General features: G+C 45.2%; 2 protein-coding genes across 2 annotated transcripts; one reads left to right on the plus strand and one right to left on the minus strand.

Moving 5' to 3' along the window:
- The first annotated feature begins 67 nt into the window (after positions 1-67).
- On the plus strand, positions 68-7,264 carry LOC142702702 (syntaxin-4-like). The gene is given in 11 exon segments (XM_075848196.1): positions 68-235; positions 1,354-1,452; positions 1,539-1,638; positions 3,076-3,150; positions 3,338-3,372; positions 3,375-3,407; positions 3,645-3,753; positions 3,885-3,958; positions 4,550-4,687; positions 5,978-6,088; positions 6,165-7,264. Coding segments are annotated over 11 exon segments (885 nt in total). The 5' UTR covers positions 68-205; the 3' UTR covers positions 6,246-7,264.
- A 3,382-nt stretch (positions 7,265-10,646) lies between these two features.
- ZNF668 (zinc finger protein 668) lies at positions 10,647-12,894 on the minus strand. Its single transcript, XM_075848197.1, has one exon. It carries the CDS (start codon positions 12,870-12,872, stop codon positions 11,202-11,204), a length of 1,671 nt encoding a protein of 556 aa, XP_075704312.1. The 5' UTR covers positions 12,873-12,894; the 3' UTR covers positions 10,647-11,201.
- Between the last annotated feature and the right edge of the window lie 9,310 nt (positions 12,895-22,204).

Raw genomic sequence — 22,204 nt, forward strand, 5'->3', positions numbered from 1 at the left:
CACCTACATCAGTGCTCCGGTCCTCCAGTGTCCCGGCATGCTCCGCGCCACCCCCCTCTCTATCCTCTATGGCGCTTCTGCCGCAGGAAGGGTGCAGTGGGCGTGACCGGGGCGGAGCATGCGCAGTACGGGTGGAAGTAGCTGAAAGTTGGGAGAAGTGTTTTGGGAGAGAAGTGTCAGTGTATCCGGCGGCTGCAGCGGCAGAATGAGGGACCGGACCAGGGAGCTAAACGTGGTGAGTGCGACCTGCAGGGGGACTAGAAGTGTCAGCAAGCTCAGCCATAGCGGCATACAATGGTGACTGTGAGGAGTCCCAGCATGCCCGGCTCTTCTGTTGGTGAACTACGAGTCCCAGCATGCCCGGCTCTGCTGTTGGTGAACTACGAGTCCCAGCATGCCCGGCTCGGCTATTGGTGAACTACGAGTCCCAGCATGCCCGGCTCTGCTGTTGGTGAACTACGAGTCCCAGCATGCCCGGCTCTGCTGTTGGTGAACTACGAGTCCCAGCATGCCCGGCTCTGCTGTTGGTGAACTACGAGTCCCAGCATGCCCGGCTCGGCTGTTGGTGAACTACGAGTCCCAGCATGCCCGGCTCGGCTGTTGGTGAACTACGAGTCCCAGCATGCCCGGCTCGGCTGTTGGTGAACTACGAGTCCCAGCATGCTATACGGCACCTGCAGTGATTGGCTGGAGTTAAAGGGCCAGTGTCCTATAAGTAAGTGCCATGATTATTATTTTTTTATTAATGTGTGTTTTTATTTAATAAACTATTATATTGACTTTATTGAATTTTTCACACTCAGTTGTTTTTTAAACCTGTGAAAGGCAAATTATTATTAATAAAAATGTGTATCAGTGTTTTGTGTAACTTTGTAAATATTTTTATTCACACCTGTGATGTAAACAGTGTGAGCCCCAGACTGATACATTTTACCTGCACTGCTGCGTTGTAACAAACTATCATCAGGACTGGAGATTGGATTCATTGTAACAGACCCTCAGCTGTGAGAAGTATTGGGTCAGGACAGCTTTTGTTCACCCTGGATGTAAACAGTTAATGGTCCCCTTCACTGACAGCAAGCAGATCTTGAAAATGGTGAAGAAATTAAACACTGTGTATATTCGAATATCACAGAACTTAATAATTATGAGGATTAAGGAGACGGAACACCGGCCCTTTAAGAAAATCGCAATAGTGTCCTGTACCCCAGGCTGACAGTGATGAGGGTCCTGGGGGAGGGGTCCGCACAATCATCATGACTCTCCATACTGATGAGTGCCGTCTCCAGTCCCAACGATTGAAGGGCTCCCCCTGCTGGCCACATTTGTCTCTAAGACCCCTTTGTGTTTTAGGGTGACAGTGATTCTGAGCCTGATGAGCATAAAGTCTTTATCTCCACGGCGAATGGCGGCAGCAACGAAACGGAGACGGACGTCCAGTTCTTCAAGATGGTAACATTGTCATTTATTACTGACCGATGTAATGTTCTATAATGTCCAGCAGGGGGCGCCTCTCCTCACTCCGTGTGTTTTCTTAGATTCGGGAGATTCGGGAATCTCTGGTCGTCCTGAGCAACAAAGTGACGGGGCTGGAAGCAAGTCAGGTGAAGATCCTCAGCCAGCCGCTCCCGGAGGAAAGTAAGAGACCCACCGGCCGCCCGCAGACCCTGCCCACCCCCCTCGGCCTGACCCTGACACCCCCCCCCCCGGCCGGACCCTGACACCCCCCCCCCCGGCCGGACCCTGACACCCCCCCCCCGGCCGGACCCTGACACCCCCCCCCCGGCCGGACCCTGACACCCCCCCCCCCGGCCGGACCCTGACACCCCCCCCCGGCCGGACCCTGACACCCCCCCCGGCCGGACCCTGACACCCCCCCCCGGCCGGACCCTGACACCCCCCCCCCGGCCTGACCCCTGACACCCCCCCCGGCCTGACCCTGACACCCCCCCCCGGCCTGACCCTGACACCCCCCCCCGGCCTGACCCTGACACCCCCCCCCCCGGCCTGACCCTGACACCCCCCCCCCGGCCTGACCCTGACACCCCCCCCCCGGCCTGACCCTGACACCCCCCCCCGGCCTGACCCTGACACCCCCCCCCGGCCTGACCCTGACACCCCCCCCCGGCCTGACCCTGACACCCCCCCCCGGCCTGACCCTGACACCCCCCCCGGCCTGACCCTGACACCCCCCCCCGGCCTGACCCTGACACCCCCCCCCGGCCTGACCCTGACACCCCCCCCCCGGCCTGACCCTGACACCCCTCCCACCCCCCGGCCTGACCCTGACACCCCTCCCACCCCCCGGCCTGACCCTGACACCCCTCCCACCCCCCGGCCTGACCCTGACACCCCTCCCACCCCCCGGCCTGACCCTGACACCCCTCCCACCCCCCGGCCTGACCCTGACACCCCTCCCACCCCCCGGCCTGACCCTGACACCCCTCCCACCCCCCACCCTGACACCCCTCCCACCCCCACCCTGACACCCCTCCCACCCCCCACCCTGACACCCCTCCCACCCCCCACCCTGACACCCCTCCCACCCCCACCCTGACACCCCTCCCACCCCCCACCCTGACACCCTCCCACCCCCAACCCTGACACCCCTCCCACCCCCCACCCTGACACCCCTCCCACCCCCCACCCTGACACCCCTCCCACCCCCCACCCTGACACCCCTCCCACCCCCCACCCTGACACCCCTCCCACCCCCCGGCCTGACCCTGACACCCCTCCCACCCCCCGGCCTGACCCTCCCTGACCCCAGGCCCCCCTTACTCTCCCGCACCGCAGTGTGACTATTATACCCTGTACTTATGAAATACCCCACAGTGCCAGTAATCTGACCCGCTGACCGCTCCTTACACGACCTCCGCACTCCACCGGTGCTTCTCGCTCTCGCTGCCAGGGGCCACATGGTGGCGATGCCGCTCTGACACTGACCTCAGTCTTGTTAGTACTTTTGTACAAGTTAATGTTGGGGTGCAGGTCGTTCGCACATTCGCTATTTTTAGCATTCCTCGGCCGCCCGGGGTCTTGTTTTTCATCCAGGTGAATTGTTTCCGTTTTCAGATATGAAAAAAGATTTACAGTCTCTGCGGGAGGAGATCAAGCGCTCGGCCAAGGAAATCCGCAGCAAACTACAGCGTGAGTGCCCGGCGGGGGGCCGATGGAGGGGATCGAGGCCTGTACAAGGCAGTGGTGGATGTCATTTATGGGGGTTTAGGACTGAGGGGGCCGGTAGGGGGTGAGGAATGGGGGGCCCGTAGTGTGTTGGGGCTTGTAGTGGTCTGGGGCTTCCGTGTCTGCCTCACAGGTTCTTTGTTTATTACAGTGATTGAGATAAAGGATGATGAGGAGGAGGTCAGACGCGGTCGGTCCACCTGCGGATGAAGAAAACACAGGTATATTTTTGGGGCAGATTAAAAGCCACACGAAGTCTTCACAGCTCGGCCTTGTTATTTATGTAACAAATTCCGTGCCTTTCTGGAGTATGAGTTTGATTTACTTCCCTGTTGTGCCGCCCGTCCCTTGCCCGGGGGTGCGGCCGCCTGTCCCTTGCCCGGGGGTGCGGCCGCCCGTCCCTTGCCCGGGGGTGCGGCCGCCCGGGTTCACTTATCACGGTGCCTCTCCTCTTGCAGCACGGGGTCCTCTCTCAGCAGTTCATCGACATTATAAACCGGTGTAACCTGGTGCAGACCCAGTACAAGGACAGCAACGTGAAGAGGATCAAGCGGCAGCTCCAGATCAGTAGGTGTCTATAGACGGGGACATTTAGTGTACGGTGGGGGTAGTAGTCGTTAGGCCTGTTTCCGGCTTATGACGCGGCCGTGGTGCGGGGGGTTGAGGACACCATTAACCTTCCTGTTGTTGTTTCACAGCCGGACACAACGTTACCGACGAGCAGTTTGATGAGATGCTGGAGAGCGGACAGACGGACGTGTTTACCTGTAATGTAAGAGGGGTGGGGGGCACAATTGTGAGCCTGGGATTTCAGAGGATGGGGTGGGGGATATTCAATGGTGGAGGATGCGGGCACTAGAGGAAGAGGTGCTGGTAAATGGCTGAGGTTACTATGAAGAAAGCGGGGGGGGGGGGGGGGTTGGGGTGGCTTGTTGCAGTATGCCATGGAGGGTATTGGTGGTTGGTGGGAGAGGCTGTGGTTGGTCCTATTCAATGGTGGAGAATGCAGGGAGGTGTTGGTGATTGGCTGAGGATGCTGCACGCATGTGAGAGGGTGTTTCTTACTGGCAGAGGTTGCTATGAGGTAACGGGTATGATTGGCGTAGGATGGCATGATGCTTGGAGGAGGTTGGTGGGAGAGGCGGTGTTTGGTCCTATTCAATGGTGGAGGATGCGGGGGCTAGAGGAGGTGATTGGCTGAGGAGGCTGCACGCTTGTAAAGGGGGGTCGCTGAGTTGCAGAGGTTATTAGAAGGGAAAGGGGGCATGTTTTGGTGCAGGATGCCGTGGATTGTAATAATAATTTGGAGATGCAGCGGTAGTAAGTGGGCGAGGCTCGCTGACCGATGGGCTTCTCTCTGTAGATCCTGAAGGACACGCAAGTCACTAAACAGGCTCTGAATGAGATCGAAGCTCGACACGAGGAGATCCTGAAACTGGAGAAGAGCATTGTGGAGCTTCACGATATGTTTACGTACCTCGCCATGGAGGTGGAGGAGCAGGTAGTGCAAGTATCTGTACATATGTGACCCGGGGGGGCGGTGTATGAACCCGGTGGGGGGGGGGCGCGGCGGTGTATGAACCCGGTGGGGGCGGGCGGTGTATGAACCCGGTGGGGGGGGGGGGGGCGGCGGTGTATGAACCCGGTGGTGGGTGGGGGGGGGCGGGCGCTGCATGAACCCGGGGGGGGGGGGCGGGCGGTGTATGAACCCAGGGGGGGGGTGGGGGGGCGGTGTATGAACCCCGTGGGGGGGGGCGCGGCGGTGTATGAACCCGGTGGGGGGGGCGCGGCGGTGTATGAACCCGGTGGGGGGGGGGGGCGGCGGTGCATGAACCCGGTGGTGGGTGGGGGGGGCGGGCGCTGCATGAACCCGGGTGGGGGGGGGGGCGGCGGTGCATGAACCCGGTGGGGGGGGGGGCGGCGCTGCATGAACCCGGTGGGGGGGGGGGCGCGGTGCATGAACCCGGTGGTGGTGGGGGGGGGCGGCGGTGCATGAACCCGGTGGGGGGGGCGGCGGTGCATGAACCCGGTGGGGGGGCGCGGTGCATGAACCCGGTGGGGGGGGCGGCGGTGTATGAACCCGGTGGTGTATGAACCCGGTGGTGGGGGGGGGGCGCGGTGCATGAACGCGGTGGTGGGGGGGGAGGGCGGTGTATGAACGCGGTGGTGGGGGGGGAGGGCGGTGTATGAACGCGGTGGTGGGGGGGGGCGGTGCATGAACCCGGTGGTGGGGGGGGAGGGCGGTGTATGAACGCGGTGGTGGGGGGGGGGCGGTGCATGAACCCGGTGGTGGGGGGGGAGGGCGGTGTATGAACGCGGTGGTGGGGGAGGGCGGTGCATGAACGCGGTGGTGGGGGGGGGGCGGTGCATGAACCGGTGGTGGGGGGAGAGGGCGGTGTATGAACGCGGTGGTGGGGGAGGGCGGTGTATGAACGCGGTGGTGGGGGAGGGCGGTGCATGAACGCGGTGGTGGGGGAGGGCGGTGCATGAACGCGGTGGTGGGGGAGGGCGGTGCATGAACCCGGTGGTGGGGGGGGAGGGCGGTGCATGAACCCGGTGGTGGGGGGGGAGGGCGGTGCATGAACGCGGTGGTGGGGGGGGAGGGCGGTGCATGAACGCGGTGGTGGGGGGGGAGGGCGGTGTATGAACGCGGTGGTGGGGGGGGCGGTGTATGAACCCGGTGGTGGGGGGGGCGGTGTATGAACCCGGTGCCGGTTCTCTATCCGTCTCTGGTTCTTTACGGTTGTGTCGCCCCCGTTACGCATTGTTCCTGATTCTGTCCCCGTTACAGGGCGAGATGATCGACAGCATCGAGAAGAACATTTTACATTCCTCAGATTATGTGGAAAAAGCCAAGCAGCAGCTGGTGCAGGCGGTGGACAACAGGACGAAGGCCCGGAAGGTGAGAACGAGCCCATGAGCGCGTGTTCTGTCTGGTGCGCCGGCGCCATTTACATGTCCGTCTCTTCTCCCTGCAGAAAAAAGTCTACATCGCCATCTGCTTGGCCGTTTTCCTCATCATCATCGTCATCATCATTGCCGTGTCCCTCACGTCTTGAAAGGAGATGAGCAAATGATGACCCCCGAGCCCCCCACCCACCCCATATATCGCTGTATCAGACTGGATGCTGTTGTGTCGCCGACTATGCCGTCCTGATCCTGCAGCCACCACAGAACGGCTCTTTCTGATTGGGCGGTGCTGCTTATGAATACAGGACTGAGGGAGGGGACTGATCTGGGGGGCGGCTGACACCGTGTGCGGTTTTCAAGTGTGCCTTATACTATTGTAGATGTCATTATATGCGCCAGGGACGCTGCCTCTATTACTGTCTGTACATAGACCCGTCAGCCCGGTCCTGACCCGCTGTAAATGATCTGTCTGGAGATCGGGTCCATTACTGCCCCCTGCTGGCGCCCACGTGTCTGGAGTCCTCCGACGCTCTGAAGTAATTCCTCCAAACTTTACTTTTGTGCCACGTGTTTGCGATATTTTACTTGAACGCGTTGTCATAGCGACTCGTCATGGTGGTGGGGTCAGGGGTCGTTCGTAGACATGACCTACGGGCCATTTCTGATCTCATTTGTGTAATACTCGGGCTGCACTTTTTAAACATTATTTTACATCTCCACATCACGATGGATTTGTTTGCTTTGCTCCAGTCACAGCCGTAGCTACAGCCACACTTCTGCTGGTTGCTGCTTAGACTCTGTCAGCGCTGGGGGATGTAGAGTTCTCTATTTCCCGCTGCTGTATATGGCCTGGTATAAACACTACATCTCCCACACTGCGCAGCGAGTTATGAATCACCAGCAGAATTGTGAATGCAGCTCTGGAGCATCACCGGAGAGGAGACTGCACCGTTCTGGTAGTGACCCCGGGGATGGCGGCTGTTTCTTTGCTCCGGAGACGTGCGGCTTCATCTTCTCGGCTGCCCTGACTCATCGCTGCCTGAACGTCCGGCCGTCACGGTTTACGGCTGGACTTTTCCTACATGCGTGGAGCGGGATTTCTCGTCCTGACCGCTCAGTGTTCTTTTTTATAAGGTCTTGTATTAAATAAACTATTCATTTGTGTAAATCGAGGTTTCTTCTGCTCAACCGGCAGCAAAATTAATACGTCCGATCCCTCAAGATAGCAGCTTTCAATAAACATGTGACGGGGGGGGACGACGACAATGTCACGATGTCCGAGGAAGAACCGCTGCTGAGTCACGAGAGAAAGACGTTTTACACAGCAGATCGTACTGACTCCAGGATAACACACCGCAAAAGACAGGAGTCCGAGAGGAAGGGGACCCCCAGAGCAAACAGTGGAGCGGCCCAGACCCTACCACGTCACTAGCCTAGACCACCAGGACTATTACGATTAACCCCTTCACTACCCTAGACCACCAGGACTATTACCATTAACCCCTTCACTACCGTAGACCACCAGGACTATTACCATTAACCCCTTCACTACCCTAGACCACCAGGAATATTACATTTAACCCCTTCACTACCCTAGACCACCAGGAATGTTGCCATTAACCCCATCACTATCCTAGACCACCAGGAATATTACCATTAACCCCTTCAGTACCCTAAACTACCAGGAATGTTACCATTAACCCCTAGGCCACCAGGAATATTACATTTAACCCCTTTCTTACTCTAGACCACCAGGAATATTACATTTAACCCCTTCACTACCCTAGACCACCAGGACTGTTACCATTAACCCCTTCACTACCCTAGACCACCAGGAATATTACATTTAACCCCTTCACTACTTTAGACCACCAGGAATATTACATTTAACCCCTTCACTACCCTAGACCACCAGGAATGTTGCCATTAACCCCATCACTATCCTAGACCACCAGGAATATTACCATTAACCCCTTCAGTACCCTAAACTACCAGGAATGTTACCATTAACCCCTAGACCACGAGGAATGTTACCATTAACCCCTTCACTACCCTATACCACCAGGAGTGTTACCATTAACCCCTTCACTACCCTAGACCACAGGACTGTTACCATTAACCCCTTCACTATCCTAGACCACCAGGAATATTACCATTAACCCCTTCAGTACCCTAAACTACCAGGAATGTTACCATTAACCCCTAGACCACCAGGAATGTTACCATTAACCCCTTCACTACCCTATACCACCAGGAGTGTTACCATTAACCCCTTCACTATCCTAGACCACCAGGACTGTTACCATTAACCCCTTCACTACCCTAGACCACCAGGACTGTTACCATTAACCCCTTCACTATCCTAGACCACCAGGAATGTTACCATTAACCCCTTCACTACCCTAGACCACCAGGAATGTTACCATTAACCCCTTCACTACCCTAGACCACCAGGACTGTTACCATTAACCCCTTCACTACTCTAGACCACAGGACTGTTACCATTAACCCCTTCACTACCCTAGACCACCAGGAATATTACTATTAACCCCTTCGCTGCCCTAAACCACCAGGCATATTACATTTAACCCCTTCACTGCCCTAGACCACAAGGGACTTTACAATGAACCGCTACCCTGCCCTACAACCCTAGACTAAAATTAGCCTTAGCGCCAGAGAGCTCCCGTACCTTTCCTTACAGGGTGAGAAGTGGTCACAGATCTCTACATGTCTCCAGTTTTAGGATAAATCTCCATAAAACCCTGAGTGACTTTCGCTTTACGTGTCCAGATCCGGAGTTATTTCATGTCTTCTACTCCAGTCACATCCAGAGCCGAAGTCACAGTTCTGCTCTGTATTCTGTCAGACGTCCAGTACTTTTCTCTCTTTGATTTACAGTGCTGTACAATAGTGAGATGTAAACACAAAACACTACATCTCCCACCATGCACCACAGCAGAACAAGCCCTGTACGGACTCAGGCAGCAGAGAGATAATACAGCCTGAAGCCGGACAGACGTAGAATGCTCCTCACATCTGCGTCAGGGTCTCGTTCTGGCGTTTCATAGGAGCTTTCCGTCAGAATTGGGCCCTGACTGACGCAAATGTAAACCATAGGTTTCTGTTTCCATCACCATTGATTTCAATGGTTTCTGTTTGTCTGAGTTGTGCAAGGGCTCGATTCCATCAAAGCGCTGGCACCCTCGCACAACGGAGACAAACGGAAACCATTGGCACCGAATCCTCCACCATTGAAATCAATGGCGATGGAAACGTAAACCTATGGTTTCCGTTTGTTTCAGTCAGGGCGCCGTTCTGACGGAAAACTCAGATAGAACGCTTGAAGGGGACCCTGACGCAGATGTGAACGAAGCCTTAAGACCCTTTTACACCGGCCTATAATTGGCCGCTGCAGTGAGCGGCGATCAATGAGACAGGTCATTGATCGGCGCTCGTTTGCTCCGGTCACACGGAGCTATGGACGGGGAGGAGCGGTTGTTTCTCCGATCCCTCGTCCCCATACATTATCATCATGTCGGCTGTGATTGGCGCTGTAATGTAGATAACAGTGGTCCTAGTAATAAAGAGGCTGTCACCACATTATAAGTAGCCTATCTTGTACATGATGTGATCGGCGCTGTAATGTAGAGAACAGCAGTGTTTTTTTTATTTAGGAAAAACGATCATTATTGACGGAGTTATGACCTATTTTAGCTTTATGCTAATGAGTTTCTTAATGCCCAACTGGGCGTGTTTTTACTTTTGACCAAGTGGGCGTTGTGGAGAGAAGTGAATGACGCTGACCAATCAGTGACCAATCAGCGTCATACACTTCTCTCCATTCATGTAATCAGCGCAGTGATCTTACTAGATCACTATGTGCAGCCATACACACACATTAACGTTACTGAAGCGTCTTGACATGAATAGACATCGTGTCCAACCAGGACGTGATGTCTATTCACAATCCTGACACTTCGGTAACGTTTGTGTGGTACTTACAGCACAGCAAGTGTAAAAATGTCATTTACAGCGTGATCTCGCGAGATTACGCTTGCTGTGCTGCAAGTACCACATAAAAGTTACCGAAGTGTCGGGATTGTGAATAGAGATCACGTCCTGGTTGGACACGATGTCTATTCATGTCAAGACTTTTGGCCTCTGACGGGGGCTAGTAAATGTCGGTATACTTTTTTTTTTAAGGATAGAATAACATAGTAGACGGCACTATTCCATTTTGAGATCCCTCTGAAACGTGCATGTTTTTTGGATACTGGGTCAGGGCTATTCAGGGGACGTATCCCACTATACGCCATACAGTGGGATACATTCCAGTCTCCCATCGGAGGTACATGTTGGGAGTATACATCCGAGGTGAGAAGGGCCTTCGGTATCATCTGGCGTAGGGGACGTCTTCCCTTTACATGACTAGAATAAAAAAAAGGACCGGGAGGACTCCCTGTAAATTCCTGAAGTTCTGTTTTACCGTCACCATTCACACGCTCATGAATATTATTTCTTCTTACAACACGGCCACATTGCTAAGTGACTTAATGAAGGCAAAAATCTTTATTATTTTTAGTGAAAAAAAAATACTGAATCTTATATTTCGGTCGTACGACCTCGGCTTATCATAGGAATCTGCGCTCCACATCACTCCCCGCCTGAAGACGCTGCAGACACATGGCCAGCGCCCTACGCAAATCACATGACACAAATTGGAGGAAGGCAGACACCACTTAGCAATGTGGCCGCCAACCCTTGACCTGTCTTGTTGATAGCAGTAATTAACACGTTCCTGGGCGTTCCCACAATGCACAGCGGATCCCCATGGATTGTTCATGTAATAGGGTTGACACTGGACATTCTGCTTACACACAGTAGAGGCGGCCATTTTGGGAGACAAACCTACCAAACAGTCGACCGTCAGTTCACTTTGAACTGGGAACATCATCAAGGCGCCGTCCCTACAACTAGTGGACGGAGGGTTGATCTGCGCCCACAAGATGGCCGCCTGTGTGGTGTGTAGGAGATGAAGGTCTCGTCTGGTCATGAAGACGTAAAGTTCTTTGTAGAGAGAACCGCCATTGGATGGAAGAGAACATTCAGCTTGACGTAGGTGACGGTTCTATCACCTCCATGTTTCCTTCAGCTACTTTCTCTAAGAAGGAGACCAGAGGATCGAACAGAGGCGGAGGCTCTACGGAGGCCGGGTGGAGTGTCAATGTGGTGATCTCCTCCTCATCCTCCTCTTCTTTGCCCTTGACCTCCTTGGCATGTGTCCGCTGGTGCTTACGAAGGTCGGAGGGGACGAGGAAGCCCTTGCCGCACTGCTGGCACATATGGGGGCGCACGTCGCTGTGTATCCGTTGGTGCTTCTTAAGTCCGGCCTTGTCCACAAAGCCCTTGTCGCAGCGGTCACAACGGAATGGCCGCAGCTCCGGGTGGCTTCTCTGATGGTTCCTCAGGTCCATCACGCTTTGGAACGTTATAGAGCACTTGTCGCAGGTGGTGGATTCTTCCTTCTTCTTGTTGCATTCCTGTTCCGGCTTCATGTGGGTACGTTCATGTTTCCGAAGACTCGACGAGACGATGAACGTCTTCCCGCACTCTCCGCACTTGTAGGGTCTCTCTCCGCTGTGGGAACGTTGGTGTTTGCTCAGTCCAGAACGTTCGGCGAAGCCTTTGCCACATTCCGTGCACTGGAAGGGCCGCTCAGCGCTGTGAGACAGCCGGTGCCTCTTCAAGTCCCAAGACGCCACAAATGTCTTGTCGCAATCTGGGCATCGGAAGGGCCTCTCTCCTGTGTGAATACGCTGATGCATGGCCAAATCAGCCGGCTGTCGGAAAGGTTTACCGCACTTATCGCATCGGTACGGCTTGACGCCCTGGTGAGCTCGCTGGTGCCGCCGGAAACTAGACGGGTCGGAGAACATGCGGCCGCACTGAGGGCACAGGTAAGGCTTCTCACCGGAGTGCGTGCGTTGGTGGCTCTGGTAAGACGACAGTTGGGTGAAGTCTTTGTTGCATATGGGGCACTTGTACGGTTTTTCGGCAGCGTGGATGCGTTGGTGACACGTGAGAGAAGACGCGCGGGAGAACGCCTTGCCACAATCTGAACACAGGAAAGGCTTCTCCCCTGTGTGGCTTCGTTCATGGTTCTTCAGGTCTTTCAGCTCGCTATAGGACTTCTGGCACAGTTGGCATTGATAGGGCCGCAGCCCGGCGTGACTCCGCCTGTGCTTCCGAAAAACAGATGGATCTGCAAATCCTTTACCGCATTCAGGACATGAGAACGGGCGCTCACCAGTGTGCAGGCGCTCGTGAATTCGTAGCTTTGAGGGAGTGGCGTAGGCTTTTCCACACTGGCCACACTGGAAAGGGAGCTGCCCGCTGTGTGTGGCCATGTGTACCCGCAGGCATATGGGCTGCATGAAGGAACGGCCGCACTCCTTACATACGAACGGCTTCTCCCCCGTGTGGCTGCGCACATGGCTCTTCAGCAATGAGGCGGTTTTGTAGGACTTGTCACAGTGCACACAATGGTGGCGCTGCTCATTCTTTGGCGCCGTAGTCTTGGGTGTTGGCAGGTGGGGGTCATCCGCTAATAAGTGCGCCGAGCAGTGGCGCTTGGCACGGGGCTGGTTGGGGAAGGTTTTGCGGCAGGTCAAACAGCGAAAGCGACGGCCACACTGCACAAATCCAGGAGAGTCTCGATACTCTTGTTCGATGGCGACCTCGATCTCTCCGACAGGTTCCTCCTGCTCTGAAGACATCACGGGGAGGCCTGGGGGGAAAACAAACCATTAACTCCCAGCATGGACTGGACACAGAGAGGGTTGTACAGGTTTAGAGAGCGCGCGCCCCCCCCCCCCCCCCCCACCAGGGTGGACCCGGCAGTAAACCGGGGCGCACAAACTTAAAGTGCGAGATGTAAGAGCACAAAGTGAGGCGGCACGAACCGCGCCGGGCAGCGATGTTTATAACCATTTCGGATAATCCGGCATCATCAGGACATCTAACCCGCAGGTTATGGGATATTCCAAACAATCAGAAGCCTTTCTGCACATCTATGTAATGTCCCACGCAGTAGAAGGACCAATGGAGGGGCGGCGTGCCGGACTATCAGGTGAATCCCAGGTGATGCCGCATGTGACTTATTATACCGGACTATCAGGTGAATCCCAGGTGATGCCGCATGTGACTTATTACACCGAACTATCAGGTAAATCCCAGGTGATGCCGCATGTGACTTATTATACCGGACTATCAGATGAATCCCAGGTGATGCCGCACGTGACTTATTATACCGGACTATCAGAATGACAAACCCTAAAGGTGCCGGACTAAAGGAATGCTCCTGTATATTGTGTATAAATGTACAATATATATATGCGGTGTATGTGACATAACATCAGATAATACATAGTATATAATGTTATAATACACAGAGTATTATAGCCCCAGTGTGTATATATATATATATCTCATCAGAGCCATACAAAACACACAGACAGTACAGGACATTATATATATATCACACAGACAGTACAGGACATTATATATATATCACACAGACAGTACAGGACATTATATATATCACACACACACACAGTACAGGACATTATATATATATCACACAGACAGTACAGGACATTATATATATATCACACAGACAGTACAGGACATTATATATATATATATCACACAGACAGTACAGGACATTATATATATATCACACAGACAGTACAGGACATTATATATATATATATAACACACAGACAGTACAGGACATTATATATATATAACACACAGACAGTACAGGACATTATATATATAACACACAGACAGTACAGGACATTATATATATATATATCACACAGACAGTACAGGACATTATATATATATCACACACAGACAGTACAGGACATTATATATATATCACACACAGACAGTACAGGACATTATATATATATCACACAGGCAGTACAGGACATTATATATATATCACACAGACAGTACAGGACATTATATATATATCACACACAGACAGTACAGGACATTATATATATATCACACAGACAGTACAGGACATTATATATATATATCACACAGACAGTACAGGACATTATATATATATCACACAGACAGTACAGGACATTATATATATATCACACAGCCAGTACAGGACATTATATATATATATATATATATATATATATATATATATATATATATATATATATATATCACACAGCCAGTACAGGACATTATATATATATATATATATATATATATATCACACAGCCAGTACAGGACATTATATATATATATCACACAGACAGTACAGGACATTATATATATATATCACACAGACAGTACAGGACATTATATATATATATCACACAGACAGTACAGGACATTATATATATATATATATATATATATATATATCACACAGCCAGTACAGGACATTATATATATATATATCACACAGACAGTACAGGACATTATATATATATATCACACAGACAGTACAGGACATTATATATATATCACACAGACAGTACAGGACATTATATATATATATATATCACACAGACAGTACAGGACATTATATATATATCACACAGACAGTACAGGACATTATATATATATATATAAATCACACAGACAGTACAGGACATTATATATATATCACACAGACAGTACAGGACATTATATATATATATCACACAGACAGTACAGGACATTATATATATATCACACAGACAGTACAGGACATTATATATATAACACACAGACAGTACAGGACATTATATATATATCACACAGACAGTACAGGACATTATATATATATCACACAGACAGTACAGGACATTATATATATATCACACAGACAGTACAGGACATTATATATATATATCACACAGACAGTACAGGACATTATATATATATCACACAGACAGTACAGGACATTATATATATATATCACACAGACAGTACAGGACATTATATATATATATCACACAGACAGTACAGGACATTATATATATATATCACACAGACAGTACAGGACATTATATATATATCACACAGACAGTACAGGACATTATATATATCACACAGACAGTACAGGACATTATATATATATATCACACAGACAGTACAGGACATTATATATATATATATCACACAGACAGTACAGGACATTATATATATATCACACAGACAGTACAGGACATTATATATATATCACACAGACAGTACAGGACATTATATATATATATATATATATAACACACAGGCAGTACAGGACATTATATATATCACACACAGACAGTACAGGACATTATATATATATATCACACAGACAGTACAGGACATTATATATATATCACACAGACAGTACAGGACATTATATATATATATCACACAGACAGTACAGGACATTATATATATAACACACAGACAGTACAGGACATTATATATATATATATCACACAGACAGTACAGGACATTATATATATATATCACACAGACAGTACAGGACATTATATATATATCACACAGACAGTACAGGACATTATATATATATATCACACAGACAGTACAGGACATTATATATATATCACACAGACAGTACAGGACATTATATATATAACACACAGACAGTACAGGACATTATATATATATCACACAGACAGTACAGGACATTATATATATATATCACACAGACAGTACAGGACATTATATATATATCACACACAGACAGTACAGGACATTATATATATATCACACAGACAGTACAGGACATTATATATATATCACACAGACAGTACAGGACATTATATATATATCACACAGACAGTACAGGACATTATATATATATCACACACAGACAGTACAGGACATTATATATATATCACACAGACAGTACAGGACATTATATATATCACACACAGACAGTACAGGACATTATATATATAACACAGACAGTACAGGACATTATATATATATATAACACACAGGCAGTACAGGACATTATATATATATATCACACAGACAGTACAGGACATTATATATATAACACACAGACAGTACAGGACATTATATATATATCACACAGACAGTACAGGACATTATATATATATATATATCACACAGACAGTACAGGACATTATATATATATCACACAGACAGTACAGGACATTATATATATATATCACACAGACAGTACAGGACATTATATATATATCACACAGACAGTACAGGACATTATATATATATATATATATATAACACAGACAGTACAGGACATTATATATATATATATATATATAACACAGACAGTACAGGACATTATATATATCACACAGACAGTACAGGACATTATATATATCACACAGACAGTACAGGACATTATATATATATCACACAGACAGTACAGGACATTATATATATATATATATATATATATCACACAGACAGGACATTATATATATATCACACAGACAGTACAGGACATTATATATATATCACACAGACAGTACAGGACATTATATATATATATATATCACACAGACAGTACAGGACATTATATATATAACACACAGCCAGTACAGGACATTATATATATATATCACACAGACAGTACAGGACATTATATATATATATCACACACAGACAGTACAGGACATTATATATATATCACACAGACAGTACAGGACAATATATATATATCACACAGGCAGTACAGGACATTATATATATATATATCACAGACAGTACAGGACATTATATATATAACACACAGACAGTACAGGACATTATATATATATATCACACAGACAGTACAGGACATTATATATATATCACACAGACAGTACAGGACATTATATATATATATATATATATATATATATCACACAGACAGTACAGGACATTATATATATATATATATATATATAACACACAGACAGTACAGGACATTATATATATAACACACAGGCAGTACAGGACATTATATATATATCACACAGACAGTACAGGACATTATATATATATATATATATCACACAGACAGTACAGGACATTATATATATATATATATCACACAGACAGTACAGGACATTATATATATATATCACACAGACAGTACAGGACATTATATATATATATCACACAGACAGTACAGGACATTATATATATATATATATATCACACAGACAGTACAGGACATTATATATATATATATCGCACAGACAGTACAGGACATTATATATATATATATAAATCACACAGACAGTACAGGACATTATATATATAACACACAGACAGTACAGGACATTATATATATATATATCACACAGACAGTACAGGACATTATATATATATATATATATATATATATCGCACAGACAGTACAGGACATTATATATATAACACACAGACAGTACAGGACATTATATATATATATATCACACAGACAGTACAGGACATTATATATATATCACACAGACAGTACAGGACATTATATATATATCACACACAGACAGTACAGGACATTATATATATATATATCACACAGACAGTACAGGACATTATATATATATCACACAGACAGTACAGGACATTATATATATATATAACACACAGGCAGTACAGGACATTATATATATATCACACAGACAGTACAGGACATTATATATATATATCACACAGACAGTACAGGACATTATATATATATATATATATATCACACAGACAGTACAGGACATTATATATATCACACAGACAGTACAGGACATTATATATATATATCACACAGACAGTACAGGACATTATATATATATATATATATATCACACAGACAGTACAGGACATTATATATATATATATATCACACAGCCAGTACAGGACATTATATATATATATATCACACAGACAGTACAGGACATTATATATATCACACAGACAGTACAGGACATTATATATATATATATCACACAGACAGTACAGGACATTATATATATATATATCACACAGACAGTACAGGACATTATATATATATATATATATATATATATATCACACAGACAGTACAGGACATTATATATATATATATCACACAGCCAGTACAGGACATTATATATATATATCACACAGACAGTACAGGACATTATATATATATCACACAGACAGTACAGGACATTATATATATATATATATCACACAGACAGTACAGGACATTATATATATATATATAATCACACAGCCAGTACAGGACATTATATATATATATATATCACACAGACAGTACAGGACATTATATATATATCACACAGACAGTACAGGACATTATATATATATCACACAGACAGTACAGGCCATTATATATATATCACACAGACAGTACAGGCCATTATATATATATATCACACAGACAGTACAGGACATTATATATATATATCACACAGACAGTACAGGACATTATATATATATCACACAGACAGTACAGGACATTATATATATATATCACACAGACAGTACAGGACATTATATATATATATATATCACACAGACAGTACAGGACATTATATATATATATCACACAGACCGTACAGGACATTATATATATCACACAGACAGTACAGGACATTATATATATATATCACACAGACAGTACAGGACATTATATATATATATCACACAGACAGTACAGGACATTATATATATATATCACACAGACAGTACAGGACATTATATATATATATCACACAGACAGTACAGGACATTATATATATATATATATATATATATATATATAACACAGACAGTACAGGACATTATATATATATATATATATATCTATATAACACAGACAGTACAGGACATTATATATATATAACACACAGACAGTACAGGACATTATATATATATCACACAGACAGTACAGGACATATATATATATAACACACAGACAGTACAGGACATTATATATATATATAATCACACAGACAGTACAGGACATTATATATATATCACACAGACAGTACAGGACATTATATATATATATATCACACACAGACAGTACAGGACATTATATATATATATCACACAGACAGTACAGGACATTATATATATATCACACAGACAGTACAGGACATTATATATATATATCACACAGACAGTACAGGACATTATATATATATATATATATCACACAGACAGTACAGGACATTATATATATAACACACAGACAGTACAGGACATTATATATATATATCACACAGACAGTACAGGACATTATATATATATATCACACAGACAGTACAGGACATTATATATATATCACACAGACAGTACAGGGACATTATATATATATATCTCACACACAGACAGTACAGGACATTATATATATATAACACACAGACAGTACAGGACATTATATATATATCACACAGACAGTACAGGACATTATATATATATCACACAGACAGTACAGGACATTATATATATATCACACAGACAGTACAGGACATTATATATATATATCACACAGACAGTACAGGACATTATATATATATATCACACAGACAGTACAGGACATTATATATATCACACAGACAGTACAGGACATTATATATATATATCACACAGACAGTACAGGACATTATATATATATATATCACACAGACAGTACAGGACATTATATATATCACACAGACAGTACAGGACATTATATATATATATATCACACAGACAGTACAGGACATTATATATATATATCACACAGACAGTACAGGACATTATATATATATCACACAGACAGTACAGGACATTATATATATATATATCACACAGACAGTACAGGACATTATATATATATATATCACACAGACAGTACAGGACATTATATATATATATATATCACACAGACAGTACAGGACATTATATATATATATCACACAGACAGTACAGGACATTATATATATATATATCACACAGACAGTACAGGACATTATATATATCACACAGACAGTACAGGACATTATATATATATATCACACAGACAGTACAGACATTATATATATATACACAGACAGTACAGGACATTATATATATATATATATCACACAGACAGTACAGACATTATATATATATCACACAGACAGTACAGGACATTATATATATATCACACAGCCAGTACAGGACATTATATATATATATATCACACAGCCAGTACAGGACATTATATATATACACACAGACAGTACAGGACATTATATATATATATATATCACACACAGACAGTACAGGACATTATATATATATATATCACACACAGACAGTACAGGACATTATATATATATCACACACACAGACAGTACAGGACATTATATATATATATCACACAGCCAGTACAGGACATTATATATATATATATCACACAGCCAGTACAGACATTATATATATATATATCACACAGACAGTACAGGACATTATATATATATCACACAGACCGTACAGGACATTATATATATATCACACAGCCAGTACAGGACATTATATATATATATATCACACAGACCGTACAGGACATTATATATATATCACACAGACCGTACAGGACATTATATATATATATATCACACAGACAGTACAGGACATTATATATATATATCACACAGCCAGTACAGGACATTATATATATATATCACACAGACAGTACAGGACATTATATATATATATCACACAGACAGTACAGGACATTATATATATATATATATATCACACAGACAGTACAGGACATTATATATATATATCACACAGACAGTACAGGACATTATATATATATAACACACAGACAGTACAGGACATTATTATATATCACACAGACAGTACAGGACATTATATATATATATCTCACACACAGACAGTACAGGACATTATATATATATATCACACAGACAGTACAGGACATTATATATATACACACAGACAGTACAGGACATTATATATATATCACACAGACAGTACAGGACATTATATATATATCACACAGACAGTACAGGACATTATATATATATCACACAGACAGTACAGGACATTATATATATATCACACAGACAGTACAGGACATTATATATATATCACACAGACAGTACAGGACATTATATATATATCACACAGACAGTACAGGACATTATATATTATATCACACAGACAGTACAGGCATTATATATATATCACACAGACAGTACAGGACATTATATATATATATATCACACAGACAGTACAGGACATTATATATATATATATATCACACAAACAGTACAGGACATTATATATATATCACACAGACAGTACAGGACATTATATATATATATATATCACACAGACAGTACAGGACATTATATATATATCACACAGCCAGTACAGGACATTATATATATATATATATCACACAGCCAGTACAGGACATTATATATATAACACACAGACAGTACAGGACATTATATATATATATATATCACACACAGACAGTACAGGACATTATATATATATATATCACACACAGACAGTACAGGACATTATATATATATCACACACACAGACAGTACAGACATATATATATATATCACACAGACAGTACAGGACATTATATATATATATCACACAGCCAGTACAGGACATTATATATATATCACACAGCCAGTACAGGACATTATATATATATATATATATATCACACAGACAGTACAGGACATTATATATATATCACACAGACCGTACAGGACATTATATATATATCACACAGACCGTACAGGACATTATATATATATATATATATATTCACACAGACAGTACAGGACATTATATATATATATCACACAGCCAGTACAGGACATTATATATATATCACACAGACAGTACAGGACATTATATATATATATATATATATCACACAGACAGTACAGGACATTATATATATATATCACACAGACAGTACAGGACATTATATATATAACACACAGACAGTACAGGACATTATATATATATCACACAGACAGTACAGGACATTATATATATATATCACACACAG

Source organism: Rhinoderma darwinii, unplaced genomic scaffold (genome assembly GCF_050947455.1).
Source record: "Rhinoderma darwinii isolate aRhiDar2 unplaced genomic scaffold, aRhiDar2.hap1 Scaffold_2432, whole genome shotgun sequence".
Classification (NCBI taxonomy): Eukaryota; Metazoa; Chordata; class Amphibia; order Anura; family Rhinodermatidae; genus Rhinoderma; species Rhinoderma darwinii.